The 24,183-nt window shown below is 37.6% G+C and overlaps 1 protein-coding gene across 1 annotated transcript in view; it reads right to left on the bottom strand.

The window, feature by feature from the left end:
• Positions 1-1,546: 1,546 nt before the first annotated feature.
• The window catches only part of SUSD2 (sushi domain containing 2), a 24,657-nt gene continuing 2,020 nt past the window's right edge, over positions 1,547-24,183 (bottom strand). Inside the window, 15 exon segments of the mRNA XM_032198679.1 lie at positions 1,547-2,217; positions 2,220-2,275; positions 4,014-4,104; positions 9,519-9,701; positions 10,099-10,371; positions 11,510-11,758; positions 13,464-13,619; positions 15,371-15,514; positions 17,359-17,627; positions 18,224-18,309; positions 19,411-19,612; positions 21,861-22,035; positions 22,281-22,448; positions 22,978-23,129; positions 24,123-24,183. The exon segment at positions 24,123-24,183 is cut by the window's right edge and continues 141 nt beyond it. Coding sequence (XP_032054570.1) covers positions 2,162-2,217; positions 2,220-2,275; positions 4,014-4,104; positions 9,519-9,701; positions 10,099-10,371; positions 11,510-11,758; positions 13,464-13,619; positions 15,371-15,514; positions 17,359-17,627; positions 18,224-18,309; positions 19,411-19,612; positions 21,861-22,035; positions 22,281-22,448; positions 22,978-23,129; positions 24,123-24,183 — 2,321 coding nt within the window. The 3' untranslated portion in view covers positions 1,547-2,161.

Below are 24,183 nucleotides of genomic sequence, written 5' to 3'. Positions count from 1 at the left end.
AAGTGTCATTCATTTACAAATCTGTTTGTGCATGCAGCACTACCTTGTGGTACATGCTGTCTAATGGTATATGAAACATTGCTTCTTTGTGATTTAATGACTAACAAAATTCTCTTCTCCAAGCGCTGAGACCTCACTGTATAACCCAGCCACCCAGTTTCAATTTCATTTTATCTGGCATCCCATTCCTTAAGGTTGCTGGAACAAAGACGGCTTACACATTTTTAACACTTTATTGATTATGAAGTTCACACAATCAACTTCATATACCTCCAAGAGCCCGCTTCAGTCTTCCAGCACTCCTAGGCAAAAATTTCCTTTTTTCATTCTGCGCCCCACATTCTCCACCAACCATTTAAACACATGGCTTGTATGTGTGTGTACATCAGTTGCAATAATTTGTTTTTAATCTGTAGCACATTGGCAGCAGCCAGCTAGTTTGTTACTTAGGAACATTTGCCAGTCTTTCTTTTCCTCTCTTTCTCTCTCTCTCTCTCTCTCTCTCTCTCTCTCTCTCTCTTCCTTCCCCCCTCCCTCTCCTCTCCTCTCCTCTCCTCTCCTCTCCTCTCCTCTCCTCTCCTCTCCTCTCCTCTCCTCTCCTCTCCTCTCCTCTCCTCTCCTCTCCTCTCCTCTCCTCTCCTCTCCTCTCCTCTCCTCTCCTCTCCTCTCCTCTCCTCTCCTCTCCTCTCCTCTCCTCTCCTCTCCTCTCCTCTCCTCTCCTCTCCTCTCCTCTCCTCTCCTCTCCTCTCCTCTCCTCTCCTCTCCTCTCCTCTCCTCTCCTCTCCTCTCCTCTCCTCTCCACAGCATTTTTTTTTTTCTATTTTCCTGTTTGTATTCCAACTTACTGTATTCAAGATCACTTATCTGCCTTGTGTAACTTTCTGCTTGTGGTCTGTGTTCACAGATAACAACAATGGCAACAGCAGCTAATAAGTAATTAATAATTTTATACTTATAAATACACAGCCTGAAGCATTTCTTTCAATTTGTCTTGATCCCATTATAACATAAAATCTGTAGTTTTTCACTCATTTAGTCCACCTGTATGTAGTTTGTCCTTGCCTTTTGAAAGCACCATGAATTCTCAGTTATTTATGAATTAAAGACTTTCAAAAAACAGACACAGTGAGCTGCAAAAGCTAGCAATTCTTATTTAATTATCAAAAAGAGTTAGTTGCACCATACATAACTGATTTCAGAAACCCTTTGGGATGCAGGCAAAAGCAAATGGTCCATTTTTTTTGGTAAAAATATTCTGTACAAGCTTGTAGTTCAGAAATCACTTTTTAATTACAAGACTGAAGCTTACTGTAATACAGCTAGATATTTTAAAAAGTAACTATGGAGTCTTTTAATTCATGCATATTTATGTTATTCAAGAAAAAAACATTGCAAGCAGGACTGTGCAGATAACAGTTTTTTTGTTTGTTTGTTCTGAAAGTGAAACCTAATTGGACAGCTGGATAAAAATCAATTTTAAAAATCATTGTAAGTTAGCCTGAAAGGAAAGGTTTCATTTTCTGAATACTTCCTCTCCTTCCCTTCAACTGCATCCTTTTAAAATTAGGTCAGTAATGAAACAAAAATGCCACTCAGAGCATGTACTTAGTGACTTTCCAAAATATAAGAATGCCACATTTAAGTATCTTTAGTTTCTCTACCTCCCTACTTAAAACAAGCAAACAAACAAAAACCATAAAGCCAACAATCTGCAAATTAACCTGACTTGCAAAATAGTCCATCTGACTGCATCCACTTTCACATCTTTCTACATGAGCTTTACATGGCCCCAGAGAAGGTGTATGTCTCTCTGATAAAGGCTAGCTTTATACGGTAGGATTATTTTCATTTCACCAGCTTTCAAGTGAAAGACTAAAAGAAGAGAAGTACAGAGAATCACAAATTCTTCTCATTTTGTCAAAACTCTGGTTCTGCTGGCAGAGATGTGACTGATAGAAGAAACTAACACATATAACTTCAATTCTTTCAGAAGCATTGTCCTTGGCTTTTGAAACATAGTAGGATGAGCCTGCCATTATAAAACCCCTGAAAGGTGGTTAGCATTTCCCATGCAATTGAACGGTCATTATATTGAAAGCAGAAATTAAATTATAACATACTATGTAAAACCACTGTTTCCATCTTTGTCGCTGTGGACAATTTATTCCTCTGCTATGCTTTCTCCATATTTCATTAAAAACTTCTCTGAAATTTCATTCTTTCTTGTTGAGATGTTACTGGAACCTCTGAAACAAGCTTCTGGTTGCCTTCATGTCTTGGGAAGAAAAGAAAAATAAAGTAAAAATAAAATATATTTTTTTAAATGCTAAAGATGACTGTTAAAGCAGTTACTGAAACATTTTTGCTTAGATGAAGGTGAGAGTAATACTAGATTAGGTGGAATAGTAACATGAACCAATTTTTAAAGTATCAGTTCAGTGTAATTTCTGTGCAAGGAATAATGTCTCTCCCATGTTATATACTGCTGAAGATTCAAAATATTTAAATTACCAGAAGTAATGACTGAAGGAGATGTAGCATCTCTTCTGTTTGAGCAACATGCAATGAAATTAGAGAATAGTGGTGGTTTGCTGATGATTGACTTGATGTTCTAATCCTTGCCTTGCCTAATTAAGATTTATCTGTTCAAAATTTGTTACAGTTATACAGAGGACTGCATTATCTGTTGCTATCCAACCATACACCCCACTGAGTGCTATGGACTTTATTAAATATTCTCAGAATGTTCAGAAACTATAAACTTTTGGTAGCCAATTACTTACAGATTCCAAAATATATAAGAGCTTAGGCCTGATTTATTTATTTATTTTTAATTTATATACAATGAGTTTAGGATAGCAATTCTGTAAGCTGCTCCCAAATGTGAGAATTCTATACAGCTGTAATAGTAGTACTTTATGCCAGTCAGCTATATACATGGGAATCTAGTACATGTAAGATACGGCAAATTTAGGAGGTGTCCTTTGTCTGTGCATTTTTATTTGTATGCAAAAAACATCAGCTTCTGCAGTTATCTACCTTGTGTTGAGTAGCCTTTTTGTTTGTTTTTGTACAAAGAAGGAAGAAAAAACATTTTTGGTCTGAGTGTTCTCTGAAGCACTGAAAACAATGCTTACGTGATTTAACAGGACAGGGGAAAATTTAGGAGTGACTCTGACCCTCTGATACACACAGTTAATTGATCACTAAGCACAGAATCGATGGACTGTATTTTCAGTGACAGACATAGCTATAATAGTGTGTTCTGTTTCAAGGGTCTCTGCAGTGATGAACCTGCTGGAAAGCCACAAAGCAAAACATTTTTTAAAGTGTTAATGCTGGCTAACAATGAATTATATACAGAATATATGAAATCATAACAATCTTTTAAAACATAGGACTAAAACATCAAAGTATTTACTAGCCACACAACATTTTGTAGAGATTAATTTTATGAAGTAATAGTTTATATAGTGAGTGTATTTCTGTTTGGTAGGAATGTTCCAAGAATGGGTAGCAAACTGATACATTCTTTAAATTCTATTCACCTCTTTGGCACAAGAGATACAAGCATTCTCAAGGCAAATTTATGCATGCCTAAAAGAGGGAATATGTTCAAGGATGTGTGGTAAGTTACAGCATCATGCAATGCATTCCTTAAATAATAAATGCAATTTACCAGTTGGTATTATCAGCACACCTCTGAAACAGAACACTTTTCATTAGATAGCCTTACTATTCAAGTAGATTATTTTGACCAAAAATACTGTTCGGTCTCAATCAATCAATCAATCAATCATGTTTGATTGCCTTATTAATAAACTTCCAACTTTCCTTCATAGTCTGCCAGCAGGACACAAGGACTATCGAGACTTGATGTTTTCAATAAAAGATAGTAGTAGGAAAATGTCCTGTCTGATTTCTTTGTCATTGAGTAAACAGATTAAAAGGTCACAGCACTTCCTATTTCTTTAGCAGGTTAGTTTTTGTTTTAAGTTCAGTTGAGTTCTTACCTCTCCTTTCTACACAGAAAAGTTAGACGTGCCAGGACTGCAAGACCAACAATTCCAAATACACAACCAAGAAGAATTACTTGTTTGATATCTGAAAAAAGACAGCAACCACAACAAAAGAGGAAGATATTATTTGTCTTCATATCAATTTGCTTCAGTGTAAATGTGTGTGACATTTTTTAAAAATTGTATACATAGCATTGATATTTTACTGTTCATCGTGTTCAAGAAACAAACCAATAGAGTGAGCAATGGAACTCACATAATTCCTACATTTGACAGTTAGGGCAGGTGGCTGTGACAGCTGTTCTAACACAAAGAAGGAATAGTTAGTGGCTAATATACAGCTGACATGAACTGCCAAACCCAACAACTAACAGTTTTTCAATCCTTTTACCAATTTGATTGCTTTAAAAATTGCCCCTATTTTGACATGGAAATTTTGAAACTGCACCTGTTGTTTAATGCTCTATGCAGAAGAGAGCAGAAGAGAAACAATGCTTCTTGAATGTTGTATCCTTTAAGGGAAATGCCACATCTGAAAAACTGCAAGTCCTGGTGTGAAGAAATCTTGTCCAAGGCTCAATGGGAGAAGGTCAAAGAGAAGTATAGTCCCATGTCTCTGAGACACTAGAGTGTCCTAAGGTCAAAGTAGATTCAAGGCTCTGCCCTATATGTGTGCCTATTAGCAGCATTATAAGCATATGTAAGGGAGCGTGCATTCTATTTAGATATAGGTGAGAAGTGGTGCACGAGTTTTTCCTTTTTGCCAGCACTTTCATAGCTTTGTCATGCCTGCAGGAAAAACTGCCCAAACTGCTTAGCATACAGTGATGGCAAAATAATAAAACTTACTTTTCTGCAACACTAGAATAAATAATTTAACTTACATGTATAAATTGGTTTATACTGAAGTTTAAGGAAGGACCTAGGATACACAAACTATTTCACAGGCCTCAGACCTTCATTTACAAACTTCTCTTACAAGGCCCCAGAATTTCTGTCTGGCTTACATACACCTTACTGACAGGTACCCTATCTTTGTCAAGTGATGAAAACCCACAGTTGGCCTTGTTTGTTTGGCTCAGTGGTAAACTGTCTTTATAGTGAAATCTTTGTATTCAGTTGTTAATCTCAGGTTCTTTTTCTTGATTATAGAGTGTTTTGCAGCCAGTCTCCTGGAAATGACAGACAGATAATTCCATAATCAGAAAACCTAATGTTCTTCTGCACCCTCATCTGAAAAAAAAAAAAAAAAAGGTGCAGAAAATTAATGAGATTTTTGTCATCTTTCCCAAAAGAAGTGCATTTGCACAGAGCCTGGAAAATGAAAGCCAAAAATATGGAGTGCAAAAATGAAAGAGGAAAACAGATTGCATTTACCACCAAATATCACAAGCAAAATATACATGTATGCATATTGCTAAGATTTTACATTTTTTTTTAACCTGCATTTTACTAGAGTCTCCCTTCTGCTTTTGCTGGATGGTTTTGTTTTCTCCCTCTATGTGATATTCTATGAAGAGAGGTTGCTGAGGTACTTGCAAGCCTTGCAGCGGAATTGTAATTAAAAGCATAGCAGAAATAATTATTAGCAGAGGGTTTCCATGGAAACTTTAATTCAGGGAAGCAAAACTCAAACGTAACAATATGCAGGCCTAAAAGCATATATTTTTTTTGTAATACAGAAATGGATTTTGCAAAGTAACTGATGTTCAGTTTGTTCAGTTTTCTTTCTTTTTTTTTTTTTCTGCCTATCCAGTTTTCAGAGTTCTCAAGCCTTCCTTCAATGTAATTTTTCTAGCTTTTGAAAAATAAATGCATGTAGCTAAAAGTCCCTAGGATTTGTAGTAGAGAGACTGAATTTGATGTGCCACAAAACTACAGCAAGTGTAATAAGCACAGAACTGAAAAGAAGTACCCCCTGAAAATAATAGAGGCCTGTGTCCTGTGTTCTTGACCAGCTTGAAGGAAGTTATTATTTTAAAAAAGACTGTTTTAACAGTTCATGTTGCAAGTAAAAATCTGACCACTAGTCATAGTGGCTAGGTCAGTGGTCACCCATTCAGGCGCCCAGAAATTTGGAAGCACTAACCGTTAATTTTACCAGAATTTTCTTGGCATTAATAAAGGCCTTCTGTCAAAGAGCTTAATAAAATGGGTGTTGGCAAAACAGCAGCATGTTGCTATGTAAAGGGGAAAACAATAAGGAAAGTTAGCATAAGTAATAATTGTTTGTAACACCATGAAAATATTTTTGGTTAATTATGCTGAATCCAAAATCAGCACAAGGAAAGCTGGCACTGAATTTCAGCTGTCTTAGACTGGAGGCTGAAATGTATTTAGCAGAAAGAAAGTACTAGATATCCATGCTATAAAAATACAAGAGGTTTAGATATAAGTGAGGAATTTTGGACTGTTTTACCCGCATTCTCTGACTTGGACCTGTCAAAAAATAATCTTCTCATACAGATACTGATATCCAGTAGCATATATTCTGATACAAATGGAGGAACCAGGCTAGATACGAATGCCATTATTGGGGCACAGCAGTTAGAAAAACTGAGTGAAGAACTGTATAAGAAAAACTGAGTGAAGAACTGTATATGAAATGTTATATTGTCTTGATTATGGTATTCTGCTGCTATGGGCAGTATTGCCATACTCCAGTTTCCTGATTCTGACAAAAATTATCATTTTTGGCTCACTCTACAAATGAACTACAACCCCAAATATCAAATAGTAAGGAATGCTATTTTTACAATTGGATAAAAATAATTTTACACCTTGTTGTTTTATGCCTTCTCTAAGGAACCCATGTGCTGGAAAACATTCAGTTTTTTATCTGCCAGTGGCATATCTCCCTCATTCTGAATGCTGTTAATTTCTGTGTATCTTTCAGCTCTTTTGCTCTGATCTCTCAAGGCTGGCTTTTTGTCCCTTTTATTCTAGTGTAAATGTTATCATCCAGTTTGCTTATTGAGACCGACTGGCTCCTAACCAGTATGTATGCAGTTGATGGCAGCAATATAAAAATGTTCTTAGCTTTCAGCTTGGCAAAATATTCTGCCACTGACTCTGTTTAAGATCTGACTTTACTTTGTAAAGATTTCATTCTCCTTAGTCTTTTGACAAATGATCTATTATTACTGTGAACTATGAAGCATGCTAAATTATCTGCTAAATTTCTCACATATTTTCAACAGTTAACTAAAGTACTCTGTATACTCTGGTCTATCATATTAAACATAAATGTTTTGAAATACTTCTAGTTTCACTCTTTACAAAATAGCTTCAATACTGAGACAGGCTTTTGTGAATAGAATCAGTTGTGTACTGATTACTATCACTAGCTGGTCCCCCCCCCCCCCCGAAAAAAATCCAAAAATGTTCACTCATCTATTTAAAATTTAGTAACACTGTATATTTTACAGTTGTTCTGTGCAAATGTTCAATGATTATTTTGTATGCTAAAGTTCTCAGTCTGTTGCTCAAACTCATTTGTGGATCATCTCACTAATAACACTAAATATGAGACATTGTGTCGGAAATAAGCAACTGGTACAGGCCTTCAAAAGCAGAATAAAAGTTTCTGCTGGCCAAGAATTCACTGCTGATGTATTGTGCACTTTCTAGATTTTTGGAAGGTGATCGGAACGGAGAATCCATTGATAGGATTTATCTGATGAGTACTTTCAGGAATAATTAACTCAGCATTAAAAGTGTTTCAACATGCTCTATGGCCTTGCATCACAGTGGTGCTTTGAAACACTGCCATCTTGAGGATGTTTGGAGTATACATGGTGCAGGAACAGATCGAAGCTGAAACTTAGGAAATATTAGTCAATTTTCTGAAAATTATAGAGACAGACGAACTGGTACTAAGTCTAAAAATTCCAGGATAATTGATAATCTAATAATACTGACACAAGAGGGGTAATGAATTTTTGTTTATAATAAATATTATACTACATGATTCACAATAATTTTACTGTTATAGAATAACACATTTTGCATTGAGATAGCATAGTCCTTTGGAACCAGAAAGAGTGGAAGCTTTCAACATGTGTTGAAGGGGAAGCCTAGGGAGAGACAAGGATTCTATGTCTGCTCTCTGCCCTCTGTTATCACAGGCTGTTCATTAACGAATTTCACAGAACGAGGTTGGAAGGGGTCTCTGGAGGTTATCTTGCCCAGTCCCTTCACTCAAGCAGGATCACCTAGAGCCATTTGCCCAGTGCTATACATAGACAGCTTCTGGATGTCTCCAACAACAGAGACTCTGCAGGTTTTATGGGCAACCTCTGCCAGAGCTCTGTCACCATGACAGCAAAAAAATTGTTTCCTGATGCCAGAAGGCACCTCCTTTGTTTCAATTTGTTCCCATTGCTTCTTGTCCTGGCACTGGGCACCAATTAAAAGACCTTTGGGCCATTCTCTTTGCACCTTCCCTTCATGTATTTATAAACATTGATGAGATTCCCCCCTTGAGCCTTCTCTTGTCCAGGTAGAGGAATTCCACCTCTCTCAGCTTCTCCACAGAGGAGAGATACTCCAGTTCTTTCATCATCTTTGTGGCGCTTCACTGGACTCTCTCCAGTACATCCATGTCTCTTGTACTGGGGAACCCAGAACTGTCCCCAGCACTCCAGGCATGGCCTCACCACTGCTGAGTAGAGGGGAACAATCAACTATCTCAAACCATCTGGCAATACTTTGCCTAATGCAGCCCAGGATACCATTAGCCTTCTTTGCTGCAAGGACACACTGCTGGCTCATACTCAGCTTGCATCCACCAAGATCCCCAGGTCCTGTTCTGCAAAGTTTCTCTTAAAGGCTCATTTTATAATGTGTGAAATTGTAACCCACCACTCAGATGGCTTAGACTGGATATACATTTGCCCCAGTTGCAAAGAAAGTTAAAATTAAATTATCAATGGCAGAACCAAGGATGACAATAAATGCTTGGGAGCTGTACCATCATTTGTTCTTGAAAAGCAGTTCAAATTATGTTGATACTAGACGATTTCAATAATCTCTGTAATTTTGAAATTACATATTTTCAAAACTACTAAAAAACACATTTACAGAAGAAAAATACATTAAAATAATGCTATAAATAAGGAGTCATTTTATAGCCTATGTATTTCTATGTTATGGAATAATTTTAGCTAAGTGATTATACATTCCCATTTTCTAAGACTGAGTTTGTAAATTATTTTAGACTGGCCACTTGAGGAACAGTTCCTTTAGGCCAAAACTGGAGAAACAGAAGCATATAGCCCTAAGTCCTGAGAATGAGTAGATTAAAAATAATAATAATAAAAAAGCAAAACTGTTATTTAGATTTAAATATTAGTCTTTTTAGAAGCTACGGAATCTCATGTCCAATGTCTTCCCAAATAAAAGAAGTTGCTTTTGTCAAGGGCCAACATTGTATACTGAGATCGCCTGGTTAATGAAAATGATTTCTGATGAAAATGTAACATTTAAAAGGAAGCAGACCTGTTCTCAGGATACAATTAGGTATGTCTCCAGACCAGGCTCCTGTCACTTGACAGATTATTTCTTTTGATCCAGTGAGTTCATAGCCCTGATTGCAGATGAAATGGATGGTTGAGCCCAGCAGGTAGTTTGTTCCATTTTTTCTTCCGTTGGTTGGATGATCCAGCCAGCCACAAGAAATCACTAGAAAAAAAAAAATCTGATTCAAGTATTCAGTGTTTGCACTAGCAAATCTCAATTACAATTATTCAAATGGCATTTGAGTGGCAACCCAAAGGAAGACAAAGATTTCTAGGCTAAAAAAATAGTTTCAGATTTATTTATTTTTAAATCCAAGGTGAAGTCACAGAAAATGAAGAGTTCTTCTACACAGTGGTTCAGTAGTGAAAGAAATGGAAAAAAATGTATTTCATGTTTGTCTAAGTAACCTACATGTTAAAATTCTTCTGGTACAAGGATGTTTACATCTGATAAATGTGTTCATAGATGCATGAACCTACAGTTGGGCAAAGCCTCTTCATGTGGTCTTAACTATTTAGATGCCTTGCAGAAAGGAATAGTTTGTTTAATGCTGTCTCACCTGGCTCTAGATTTTCTACCAACTGCTTGTGATTCTGATGAGATAATCTTGTGAAACTTCCCACTTGAAGACTTCTTGTTGTCAGGACATCGAATCTGCAGAATGGGTCAGAGTCACAGACCAAGACCATCTCTTTCACCAAGGGATCAGCAGGGTCTTCATAAGGAAAGAACACTGGCAGAAAAGAAGTATTGTGCTTTTCTCCATAAAAGAAATTGTTCAATAAGAACTCTGTGTCATAAGTAAAGAGAGAAGTTCCATTTTCAACAGCCCCTTGGGAAACAGAAAGCAAGAGAGATTCATAGGTAACATTGCTTACAGACCTACACCACCTCCTGCTACTTACTAACCTAGGTGTTTATTTACTTAAATGTATCTACAACTGGAACAGATCCTTGAAGTCATATCTAGTACCTATTCCTGACAGTTCAAGATTATTTTCCTTTTTACATGCAGTATCTTAATCTCATACTAAAGTTAGTCTTTGATCAATTTGTTAAAACTGGATCTAAATAGATGTTTAGCTACAACTTTATGTAATGACGAATTCAGATGTCTGCTGGAAAACTGATGATAAAAAGTACCTCAGACAGAGCTAGCTAGACCAAATGTTACAAGTAACACAAATCCTGATCCTGTCTATCCCTAAATGTATTGTTGCCGCCATGGCACTGTTTTATATTTTCATTCAGAGGAACTGGAAAATTCCTGAAGTAAGAGCAGTGAAACTTTTGAGTATGATCTCAATGATGGCATACAGCTACACTGTGCTTGACACAGAGAGCAAATGGTAGCCAGAGGGTATTTTGTACCTTGTTTCTTCTGATCCGTCTTCTAACCTGACATCAGGAGGAACACAGACCAATCTAGTGCTGCAGGCTAGATATAGCAGCTGAATCACTTTCATTGAATGAAAGCAAATATTCTTTCACACCCCTTGCCTTTTTAAAGAAAATTGTTAGGGCAATTGTTAATTTTTATTTTAATACTTGATTTTTAAAACTGTCAGATACTTAATGGAAACATTAGTAATATTCTGGAAAAAGGTAGCTGACCCTGACTATTGTTGGATTTTTGTAACACTTCAGTCTCAGGATGTCATGTTCCACTGACCATTGTAGATGGAATTCTGAAAGTGTAAGTGGTGAAATATGAGCTCTCACTGTTGATGGAACAAAGTGCAGAAATTTTCATCATGGTTCTGTCTTCATCCATTTTGGCTCAATATGTTACCCACTTGGGTAAGGAAGAGCATACTTCTCTCACTCACTTCTCTCTCTTTCTCCCCCCTGCCCCCCTCCCCCCCCCCCCGAATAGGTTGCTTAGCACAGACAATTTTCTGATCTGTAAATCAGAAATGGCTTTCAATTTATAAAAACAAATGTAATAATAGACCAGAGAAATCACTTACAATTAGCTCCAAATTCAAACAACTGCTGAGGACTTGCATGAACTGATATGGTTGTTTTATTCTTAAAGGTATACTCATCTTCTGTATTACCATTCATCACTCCAAAGAGACCCTGTGTGTGATTCATAAACTTATCTGGGAGCAAAACTGTCAGGGTCAAGAATCCTCCACTCCCCTTTATCTCTACTCCAGACCCAGAAGAGAACATCACTGTAATCTTCTGATCAGATGTAGAATGGAGAAAGAGACCTAAAACAATGAGAGGAAGAGGACAAAACAACTAATCTAAAGTGAACAGGTTGATGTGTCATCAGTTTTAAACATTTTTTATAAAGCATTTCCCTCCTTCCTCTCTGGGCTACATTCTGAGAAGCATTTAAAAGGAGGCCACACCTCCATACCATCTGTTTTTGGAAGACAAGAGGAATTCAGCCCTAAAAATTTGCCGAGGCAGGAGCAACACATACACCTACAAATGTGTTAAGATGGCTACTACAGAGCAGTAGCAAAAAAAGGCCCACGTTTGATATAAGTTGCATGTTCTTTTGACAGTGTCCCAGAGCAGAAACTTTAGGGTATGAGACAATTACATCACAGAGTTGCTGTGAGCTGGAAACACTGCTCTCATTGGTCACAGGTTTCCTCTGCTTCTTGATCATCTTGTCAAAACTTCCCTGTTACAGCTCTTTATCCAAGTTCCATCACTGTCCCATTTTTTTCCTTCCCTCTGCTCTTCATTATGTTTTCCATCCATTTGGGGAATAATATGTGATAGCCACAGAAAAATTCCTCTGCTGAGCAGAAGGTTCACTGTTAAATTTTTTATAAAGTGTAATCAAATGATCACACCCCTGGAGGAAAAAAATAATAAAAAGAAATGCAACTTTTCATAGTCTTTTGAGGCAGAAGAATAGAGGGGTAACATCTGACCAACCCAGAGAGCTCCTGATATGTGATTGTGAAATTCATCTATATTTTAGTATACATTGGTTGTATTTCACTATCATTCATTTTGATTGGTACGTTTCTTTGCATTAAATACATAGGCTCAAAGCAGAATGAGTAAAGAGTTTTTAATTCTATTCATCCTCCATGGAATGAGGAGGAAAACAATTGCTCCACAAACCACTGAAAGATGACATGGAAGAAGTGGGCATTGAAGCCATCTGTTAAATATCTCAGTATCATCGCCAGGATTGTATGCATTCCCTTCATACACTACACATCCCAGAAAGTTCAGGAAGGCACCATGTGTTGGTAAAGGCTGTCATTTATGTTATTTGTTCATTCTGAGAGAAAAGAACATGCCAGTCCAGACTACTGAGAAATCTGACGGCTCTGCCTCTTCCCAGTCAGTGTTGAAGTTCCAGCAGTTGGTGTCACTGCTAGAAATGCTGATGAGAAGCAGGAAGGTCTTGGGATCTGATGTTTTTGCTGCTACATCTCTCCATGGGAACTTAGCCACATTATGCTTCTCTGTAGCATGCTTGATCTATGGCTTTTAGGAAGGAGAATTGTAGCCCATAATTCTGGCATTTATATTCCTGTCCAGAGCCTAGCTGTAATCAGTCTCAAAGGCAAGAGGGATCCATGCACTGAGTTAGTATAAAAATAGGGCCAGCAAGGCAGATTGGATGGAAATCACATTCTTCCCTATGCTCTCCATTTTGTTCACCAAGGCCCATGCAAATTGTGCATTACCACTGATTCTGCCTCAATCTGGCAGCAACTAAACTGAAGAAAGGCAGATGATAATAATAAAATAAGATTTAGTTATCTGGGATATCGCTTGCCCTTTGTTTTATTTCACACTTTATTTTTGGAGTGACCTGCATTCTGTTTCTCAAAAGTACACTGAAAATAGAATCAAAATACATGCATTTAGAGATGTTTTTAATTATACAGGGATTTCACAGGAATAAAATAGGTTTCAAAGCTGATATTTGTAACTGACCTTTCAGGTCCATCCAACTTTGCTCAGAGAAGTTGACCACCTTTTGGTTCAACAGAACCTCCAGATTCAAATCCTCTGAGTAGCGTACTTCAATCACATCAGAGTTGTTCTCCTGCATGGCCACTGCAGACAGGCCTGTCACCTGAGCTTCCGTTCCTTCCAAACAAAAAAAAAAAACAATCCCTCAAGATACCTCACATCATATAAAATAAATATAGAATGTTTACAGATACAGACAATAAAACAATAAGAAAACAAACAGACATTTCCTAAAAGTAATTAAATATGATTATTTATATTTCAGGAAATTGCTAAACATATAAATCATATTGCACTGAAGCCCACAGTATAAGTCTCCTGCTAACGTAGTATATTGAAAGCAGAATGTTTACTGCTAAAAAAGGGTCTGGCGATTCTAAATTCTTAATCCCAATGGTGGTGGCAGAGATACGTAAGAAGACCAATTGTTCTCCTGTACCATTAGATCCAGGAACAGCATAAATGAAAGTATCTGATATGAAGCTTTTCAGATTGTCCTGAGAAGCAGGACAGCATTCTCCCATTCCATGCCCTATTTTTCCCTACTTTCAAAATGCAGGTAAAAGACCATCTCCTTCTTACAGGCTCCTTTGCAATCTACCCATTCAAGTGACAAAGGTACCTCCAGACAGTTTCCTCTGCCCTAGGTTTTGTTTTACAAATAAGCCAAAAGAACAGGACAAGCAGGCCCTTTGAAAACAACAAAAACAAAACAGAATGACACCCTTAATCAGCTTCTCATCAGACTTTCTGAACTTTTCTGTGAGTTTGGGGTATCTAAAAAGACTTTCTGAAAAGCTCAGAGAAGTGTTTATTTTTCTGTATTGTTATATACTTCTAAAGTACTTTTGCACTTGCATACCCCAAAATTTATTTTAATTTCCTTGCATGCATATGGGTTGGGCCAAAAAGAGATGACTGCTCCAACTGATGAAGATGACTGCTTCATTTGCATGTCAGTATTTCTCAGAGGCCTCCTTTCCTTCAGATCACACCAGAATTACCATGTCCATGCCTAAGCACCTCTCTTTAACGTGTCATATTATACTACATAAAATAGATCCTAATAGTAAGTAACTTCTGCAACTCATCAGTAACCATTCTCCAACAAATTATTTCTTACTTAGTTCTGGAATTATTTACATTATCTCACAGGTAATTATTTTCAGCTTGCTCTTATTGACTTGCCTAAGATATATCAGCATCTCGTAATCATTACAGAAGAATCTTGAAGAAATTCTTCAAATTTCTTGAAGAAATGCTTGAATTTGTTCTCAATTAGTACTCTGCATTACTGACTTCAGTTTGAAATCTGTGATTGATCCAGGATTCATCTTTTTATTTACAGCAGGAAATATGCTTTTGGAAGATTTTAATGTTTGACTTACAATCATCTCTCTTTTAACTACTGATTTCCTGTGTTTTTACTTTCTGTCTTGAGTCAATAAATACAGAGTTAAACTGATAATACTGGCCCTACTCTGAATGCCTATGAGGAAATGCTGTGTTTCACAACTACATTTTAAAATACATATTTAAACATGGTGCAACTAATGCATTATTTTGTCAGTTATTTTACAATGAAATGTCCATATTTATACAATAATGCAGCAGAATGCCAGAACACACAAATGTACATTGACAAAAAAAAAGTTGTTTCCACTCATAAGAACATCAGTGTAAGGTGTTAATCTGTCTGGGAATGGAGAAAGAACACTGTTACAGCCCAGAAAGACAGGAGTCATAGTTTGGGAAATGTTTAGAGGAAAAAGAAGACTAGGAAAGCCTGGAGGAATGCTGTAAAGAGAAAATCAAACAACCTCAGAAGCTATTATTTGTCATCACTGCTTTCCCTCTTACCAACTTACCATTGGGAAAGTGTGCCTGCTGGGTCCTTCCTTGCACCCTTAGGGATGTGAGATCAGACTCTACCAATGTGTATTCCCCTTGTCCTTTAAAAGTGAAGTTCAGACCATCAAATGTGAAGAAGTGGGGATCCCCAAAGGCAGATGCTGTTTTTTAAAAGCAAAAAGAGACATAAGAACAAGCAAAGACTGCAATCTATTACTCCTTTTCTTAGGCTCACATGAGGGGATTAAAAAAAAAAAAAAAAAAGAGCCATTGCGGTGATCCAGGTATTTAAACAAAGGAATAAACACAAGCCTGATCCATGTAAATGTGACTCGAGCAGTGCTGTAACATACCTTGAACAGCACTGTAGGAACAGCAGTTGTCATTCCAGTTACTCGTCTTCATCAGCCAACACTTAGAACTGCAGTTTAAAATACTTTCATGTGGAACAATGTTTACCTGGTGTACCCCCTACCACAATCCTCACTCTCAAGTTAGAAACCTAATTCCCACATAATGTAGAGGAGGACTTACACACAAATACAGGACTATTCCAGATGCAGCTCACCAGGGAAGGAAGCTTTCATATGTAGCTGAGAGTGACAATAGGAGAAATGGAATGGGTCTCATCTGGCCAGAACAGAGAGAAATGACTGTGATCCTCAGCCCCAAAGCCTCTACAGCATTCAGCAGATATCCTTGGTTTTGCCTACCACAATAGTAAAGAGGTTGGAAGGTCCCTATCACCCAGAGCAAAAAATGATAAAGTTGTTCCTTCCTGTCTGAGGTATGAATCTCTGTGTAAGGACACCCATATGACAGGTAGGTCCTTAACTGCTTGGTTGGTGAGTATTTTGTTATCAGTGCTTCTATCAGTCTGGACCCTGAGTCCCTGACTGAGCTACCTCATAGGCAGGTGTACCTGTCTCCATCTCCAACACAGCCATGCCTGTGCCTGGCCATGAACCCTGTTGATCTGGACCCAGACTGCAGAGTGACTTTCTGGCTTGTCCTCAGATATGTCTTATTACTATAGACTTGCCCAACAATCTCTGGACTGGGTATTGGACCCTCTGGCAGAGATTTCTCAGCTTAACTTTGGACCTGTCCTGACATCACAAGCTTCTTTGGAGATTTGTATTCTCAGCTGATGTCTGCTGCCTTCCTTGTGTCCACCCTGCTCACCTTGCATGGGTACAGCTGGACTGGACCCCAGGCTGGCAAGGACCCTGCCCTGCCAGCTTTGTTATCACGCTTGGCTCACAGCTCCATATTCCTTAAGGACAAGCCGTCCTTTGTTGCTTCCAGACGGGAAAATTTCATGGGGGACTATCAGAAGAGACTTTCACTATCCACTATTGCTAGTCTTGGGAGAAATTCATGTTTTATCACATCATGTCTTAGCTACTTCCTTCAGTGCCCTCTGCAATTTTCTCCTCTTTGCTTGAAGCAGACCACAGAGTCCTTGCTCTTTCCTTCTTTAAGAGGACACAATCCTACCAGATACCACAGCACACCAGCAACATAGAAGAAAGCAAGACATGTGGCAGCAATATAGCCATGGCAAGACTCAAAGAATACTTCCTAAAAGCAATGGGGAGGAAAAATAGACACACTAATAAATGCTAGACCTTTCCATGTTTGATATGAGTAGCATTTTTCAGCATTACAGTTTTTTCTAGCTACTGCTAAGCTGTCATTAACCATCCCTAACTTATTTTTGAGGAAGAGCCCGCTGATGATAGGAAGCCATAGACATTGACTACAAAACCTCAGCTATTTAAGTTCCAGGGGTTAACGAGATACTCAACCTGAACATTTTGCAGGACAGCTAAAAAACACAGATTTTGCCACTGACAGATCATTTGAAACCTTCCATGGAAATTTTCTACAGGATATTGTGCCCTCCGCATTCTTAACTGATACAACACACATACACAAACATTCTAAAAGACAAAACTGTATAAAAAATCTATAATCCATAATGGAATTCTAAAGGTCTTACCAGCTCGAGGCGGGTGATATGTCCTGCAGTCACTGGAGGGACGGTTTTTCATATAGAAATGACAATTATCAGACCACAGACAGCAATAGTAGAAGCTGATGACATCATAAAGCCAATGGGAAAAGCCAGGTATCCGGGGAGGCTTCATGAAAGGTGGTGAACCCCAGTCATGGCCTCGATCAGGTGTGCTGCCACCTGTGGAGTCTTGTGTGAGGATTTGGGCCCCTGTGGAGTCATAGCAACACTGCTGGCCTGCTGCATACACAGGACTGGTTGAGAAATTGAGAGAGAAAAAAGTCATCATTCAGCTCTGCAAAGTCTATTTGTGCATACAGTTTACCTATTGTCTTTTTATGGATGTGGCTAAATGTTTTTGTTACTAAGCTCTATGTGACATCCAGAAATGATACGTCAGTAATTTTTCTTTTTTCCTTCCCAGCTCTTATAAAATAGACCAGATCAGGGATTATGAGGGCGGGAATTTTAACCAAGGCAGAAAGTTCTGTAGGAACTTTCAGCCACACAAGCACAGTACTGTTTACAATTGTTCTGATAGAACAAGTGCAAAGAATAACTTGTTGAACTAACATAGACCCATATAAAAAAGGCTTAATTAAGTCTAATTAATTTTTTTGGCAGCAGTGCTTGTTTAGGTATCCTGATATCCAGCACAGTGTAATTAATTGCTTAGTAAATCTAAGGCCATAACTTAATCTCAGCAATGAAGACTAATAAGGGGGAAACAGTGATTGTTATGAACCTGAGAGCTGAGAGTCCAAACACCTCTGTGACTTCTGTGACACTGCTATCTCTGAGACAGAATAAATCATTTAAAAAAAATGCAATTTCAATTTTTTTTCTTTACCTGGCTTGAATGGCTCTTACACAATGCACAGCACCAGGGTGATAAGTACACACGCTCCCTTTTTCAATGTCACAGCCATAATCTGTCTGAAAAAGAACAATGTTCTGCTTAATGGAGCTTTCATTTTGTCCTTTCTATTTTTAGGTCCTCTCCCAACCCTTTATTTCTCAGTTATATGTAAAGGCTAAACAAACTGGTTGCAGCTGTGTGCTGAGTATCACAGAATTATACGAAAAACAGTGAATTTAGTACTGAAGTGATTGGATCAACATGTTAGTCTAACTTCAGCATTTTGCAGTCTATTACAACAGACCTTGAAAAACAGATGGAGCCAAATGGAGGACCCAACTATAATTCTGACAAACACAGAATATGCCACAGTGATTATCTTATGTCTTACTCTTTTAGACAGTGGCAGTGCAGTGTATCTATTCTTTTTTTTTCATGTGCTTTTTTGTGTATGATCTAAAATACATATCATGTTTGGAGTTTAATAACCAGGAAATTATAGCAACTAAAAATACCTAACATATGTATTTTAATATGCATAAGCACACTGCCATCATTGGTATTGTATACAGGTGAGAAAGTTACCCTATTTGGTCTTCAGCACAGTACTGTAGGTCTGAAAGCATAAATTAAACGGCAACTGATTTCTTGGCTTTTATCAGTCCTTTGTTAACAGTCAAATTGAGAAGGAGGAAGGAAGGAGACAGGAAATAATGGTTTATAGCTGTGGACTTTAGCTCCAAAATGTAAGATGGAAAGATTTACAGCAAGTTATGATATACTAAGTAGAAACATAGCTGCTTCTTCCAGAATGGGATATATTACCTACAGACACAGACTGCCATCTTGTAGGACCTTGAAGAAGTCATCTGTGCTCCCAGCTCTACCTGGTTCACTGTCCTCTCTGAGCGTTTTCCATCTACCACTGGAAGCATTGTCTTAATACCATTTAAAGGTGTTTTTTGTTGACTATCCAACAGGGATTTTTGTTATTTAGACTGCCTGAATAAACTGTATCTGCCTCTGCTATTTGTCATGCTACTTGTGCAAATTTAAGTATAATTTAATTTCCTTGTAATGACACTTAAAGAGGGAACAGAGCTATGGGGAAGAGTATGTCAGTCCCTAAACTTCTACTTGGAACTATAATAGGCCAGAGTGATGGATTAATAACTTACATGGAACCTTCCAGTGTCAGCTCTTGCCTGTGACAAGGTGCAAGGACAATCTATAATTTCTTCCAAAAAATTTGGAAGCTTCTCCTCTTTCCTGTCCCATTCTACACATTTTGCAGTTGCCCATGTAATTGGGTCATTTCTGAAGTCTTCCCCAAGGTGCCAAGCCAATGCATGCGCCGAGCTCCAGACTGATGGAATGTTGCTGTAGAAAAAAAGAGCCAAAAAATTAGATTTGATAGATGAACAAGCACTGTTTTGTCAGCCATGCTGTCTTAATGACTAACTAGAATTATGTATAATTGTACAACTTGTAAGGGGTTTTTGTTTTGTTTTGATTTTCATTGTGAAGGTCACTGTTTTCTTTTTCCTGCAAAAATTTACAGTAAATCAAAATTTTCCTCATTTAAAGTGTGACATGACAGCATGCAGCAAGTATGTTATAATCAGAAATACATTTTAGCATTTGTGATTCTGGCTTACATGAAACTTTTTTAGATACAGATAGTCTCTTCATGCCTCTTCACATCATATTTCCTTTTGGCCAGAACAAAGAAAATCTGGATTCTCTATCACAACCTAATTCTGTTCCTCAGAACTAACAGGCCCAATAGCAACAAATAGGGAAAGAAACATTCAGAATCCTCGAAATGTTCCAAGGCTACTCTGCTATCCACTCATGAAACTATACATGAAAAGAATAGTTTCCAAAATTGTAATAATAAACTCTCTAGAAAAAGTAACCCTTGTGTAGTTAGCAGCTTCTAAATGGCGAAGTAATTTCTGATGTATTAGTAATATGGTCTAACACCGAAACCCATGAACTTCATGCATTTACAGGGGCCACACTATCTATATCAAGAACCGTAGACATGTGGAAGAATTATGAAGGAGCATCTGCCCAAGCTCAGGATATGTATGAAGCACTTGCAGAGATCTATCACCAAATATCATATGGAAATAGTTAATGAAATAAAAGGAAGTGGACTTAACATTTGTAGGAATGCAAAGGTTTATATACAAAAAAATATATATAAATAAATGTAGAGAAGAACCTGTGGCTGCTGTGGGAAATTTTTTTTAATAATAAAAAATCTGCAATTAAGGCCTCCTTTACAGTTGTAACAAAAATCAGCATGTCCTAGTTCACTGAGTGTATTGATTTTGGCCAGGAGACCATTTTCTTCATAGTTGCCTGAACAGTGCCGTGTTTTAGACTTGTGACAAAACAGTGTTGGTAAAACACTGATGTTTTAGCTATAGCTGAGCAGTGCTTGCACGACATCAAGGCCTTATCTTTCTTGTTCTTCCCCTAGAGGAGTAGGATAGGGGTTAGCAAGAGGCTTGGAAGGAACATGGCCAGGACAGCTTAACCCAACTGACCAGAGATTCTGTGTTACAGAATGTCATGCTCTGCAATAAAACTTGGGGTGTGGAGGTGGAGGGGGTTGGAGGCAGGGGAGGATGAAGGGCTGTCACAAAGCAGGAGTTGCTGGGAGACTGACTGGGCATTGCTCTTGTGAGCTTGTGAGGTTGATTGCCTTTGCGTTACTTTTTATTTTTCCATCTTTAATAATTAAACTGTCTCTGTCTCAACCCAAGTTTTTCTCACTTATGCCTGTTTGATTCTCTCCTCATCCTTCTAGGAGGGAAGAAGTGAGTGACTGGGGGATTATGCGTGAGCTGGATTCAACCCACCACACTGAAAACAAGAAAAGTACATTAAACTAGGTAATCAAGCAGCAATCTCAGAGGACTAAAATGTGTACGTGAAATCAATGTGGTACAAAAGAATGGGAAAATGGTTTGTAAAGTTCTACCTAGCATCAGTGACAAGTAATGAATAAGTCCAACATGCAGTCTAAGTCTTTGCTATCAGATTTGTGGAGATAATTTAATTTGACTGTATTTGAAGGAGTGATCATGAGGTCATTAAAAAATATAACAACAATCAGTAGAATATAGGAAGCTAATAGTTCAAGTAGTGCATAGAAAGCAAATAATTTCTGTTAGCAAAAATAAATATGAAATAAACTGGCATTAAATAAAATCAAAACTGACCAAAGCTAAATAAAATAAATAGAATTGCAACAAGGCAACAATAAGCCTCACATAAATTACTCCTATTAGAAAGAAGAAGATAAAGAAAACATACCTAAAATGAGCAATGAACTTTGGTATCTCCTATGAGATATCTTCAATAGTATGTTGGTTATTAATTTTTATGTTTTGATGATTAATGTATGTAATTGAATAATCATATGTTTATCTTCAGATGAGGTCTATGCCTAAAAAGTAAGCGGCATAATCTTTGAAGAGGATACACTATTTTTATTTTTTTTTCTCATGAGAAACAGAGCCGGAATCCTGGTTTTAAAAGCCAAAGGAGGCTGCAGTTTAATTATCAAAAGCAATAACGTACCTATGGTAAATGAATGCTATGATGTACTTGCCTCTGCCCATCAGAATAGGTGCTGGGTGTAATTCTCAAAATTCCAAAGTCCCAAGTACTGTAATTTCCTTTAGCAGGTACAGGAATGAAAGAAAATGTCCCACTATTAGGGGTTTCTCTTGCCAAAGTATAAAGATATTCCCACTTGGCAAACCAGTTTTCCGAGTAACTGTCACCTGCCACATAAAGGAAAAAAGTATTTTTGGATGCCGTAAAAGAATAGTTAGCTACATGATTGAAATTAGATGCTTTCACCCATATGTAAATTAAGAGAAAAGCTGTCATTACTGGCATGAGTTATCTATACTTGCAGATCTCTTCCTGAATCTTCAAAGAAAGTGACAGCATGATGCACAGAGCTCTGCACAGAAGCTGACAACTGACAACTGCTTGTGCACAGATACGAAAAGTATCACTTTACCTGTTTCTTGGTAACCCCAGACTTCTATGTTGATATGGGTTGCTGTAAGTGCCTGGTGTGTCCAGGTGAGAGTTAAGTTTCCATCAATGTTGGAGGTGCCATAGTATTGCCATTTTGTCTCATTTACCAATGTGCATTTTTCTTCATCTGGAACTTTGCTGTGATGTACTGGTTTACAGAACACACACACGAAAAGTCAAAATTAATGACAAGAAAAAGGACAAAATTAATGAAATTTTTGTTCCACATAGCAATGAAAAGGTGCCACTGTAGTATCTCAGATTTAGCAGCATTTATTCTGTGCATGTTTTCTAACATGATGAATGACACAAAAAGAGTAAATTGAAGGTGAGAGAATACAACCCCTACTAACGTGTGACATAGTCCTCAGATTACAACATGAGGGTGTAATTCTTTTCTAACAGAAATACCTACTAAAAGGAAACTGTTTTGGTCAGCCTCACTTTTGTGCAGGACCTTTTCTGACTTAATGCTGCTGATGCTGAATAGCAGCAGAACTCACTCACTGTAAAGTTCATCTCTCAAAATAGGAATCACCATGACAGGAGCAAGAATGACTTTTCTGATGTCAAACATTAATGAAGAAGAGAAGTGATCAAAAGGGAAAGGCTCATGTAATCTTGCATTTGTGGAGCAAGAATATAGATAGAAGAGTGTTATCATAGATTTTAGTAACCTGATAACCAAGTTCCAGAGTACGGAAATGTCTTCCCATCATCTGTAGAAACTTCAAAGGGGATGAAACCAGTTTCATACAGCAGTGGGGAGATACAGTGGGCTTTTCCATCCTTATCAACAAAGCCACTGGTTTCGATTTTCTTCTTGAACCTGTTGATATTTAAAACATTTCTCAGAGCCCCTGCTGAGAAAAGAATTCTGAATGTCTCAGTTATGTTTCGTTATGCAACTTTGTGTCATGTGCTGATCATTCCAAGTCCCTTGGCTATTTTGCTTGTAGCAGTGAATATAAACTGGAAAAGCTCATGTGTACTTTGTGCTTATTACAGCAGTGGGGATTCTGCTGTGCACTGCACAAATGCAGAGCAAACTGCTAGCCTTAGATTTACTATTTAATTATGGGTGGGACATGATAAATTAGTAACAAACAACAAAGGGATAGCAGGAAGACAAAGGCGGTGTTATAAGATTAACAGGATTACAGGGTTGTATTTTACAGAACAAATACCCAAGTTAAAGGTTTTCCTGACGAAGAACTAAAAACCTTTTCAAGTGCTGCTATGCAGATTGGAAGAACTAAAATCTGACTCAGAACATTCTGTGGGAAGAATGCCAGGACATTAGGGCTGGTAAAATTCAGTGTGCCACACATGTGGCATGTGTGATGTGTACCTAAGGCTTACATGCTTAGGATCAAGGGTTTGTCTTACAGGAAAAAGATAAAGTGCCCTGTATACATTCTGTTCTTGTTGCTTGAGTCTTGTTAGGGTTTAATAAATTAATATTTCTGTTTCTCAAAATGGAATGTTAAAAAAATACTAGCATCAAAGAGCTCTGAAAGGAAGTCTTTTTAAAAAAGTCACTGTTGTGACATGTTCAGAGAAGGACTAACAGAGTAATGATTGTATCTCACAATAATCTGACCTACAGGAAATGATCCTGTGTAGAAATACAGACAACATGTATCTTTGAGGGTGACCGGTAAAAGAACCTTTGCATGTTTCATAATTTTGACAACTCTAGAAGGTAAGTTTTTCACTCTTGCATAGACAAGTCTTGTTTTGTGGTAATTACCTATTGTCAAAAAGTGAGATGAGAAAGGGTAACCTCCCTTTGGTAGAGGAATATAAAATCATGGCCCACCTGCACGTTATCATAGAGGTATTAAAAGCTGTATTTTCAACCAAAATGTCTTTGCCTCCCA

Source organism: Aythya fuligula, chromosome 17, assembly GCF_009819795.1.
Source record: "Aythya fuligula isolate bAytFul2 chromosome 17, bAytFul2.pri, whole genome shotgun sequence".
In the NCBI taxonomy this organism is placed as follows: domain Eukaryota; kingdom Metazoa; phylum Chordata; class Aves; order Anseriformes; family Anatidae; genus Aythya; species Aythya fuligula.
Note: the sequence above shows the minus strand (reverse complement) of the source record. Positions and strands in the feature narration are given on the sequence as shown.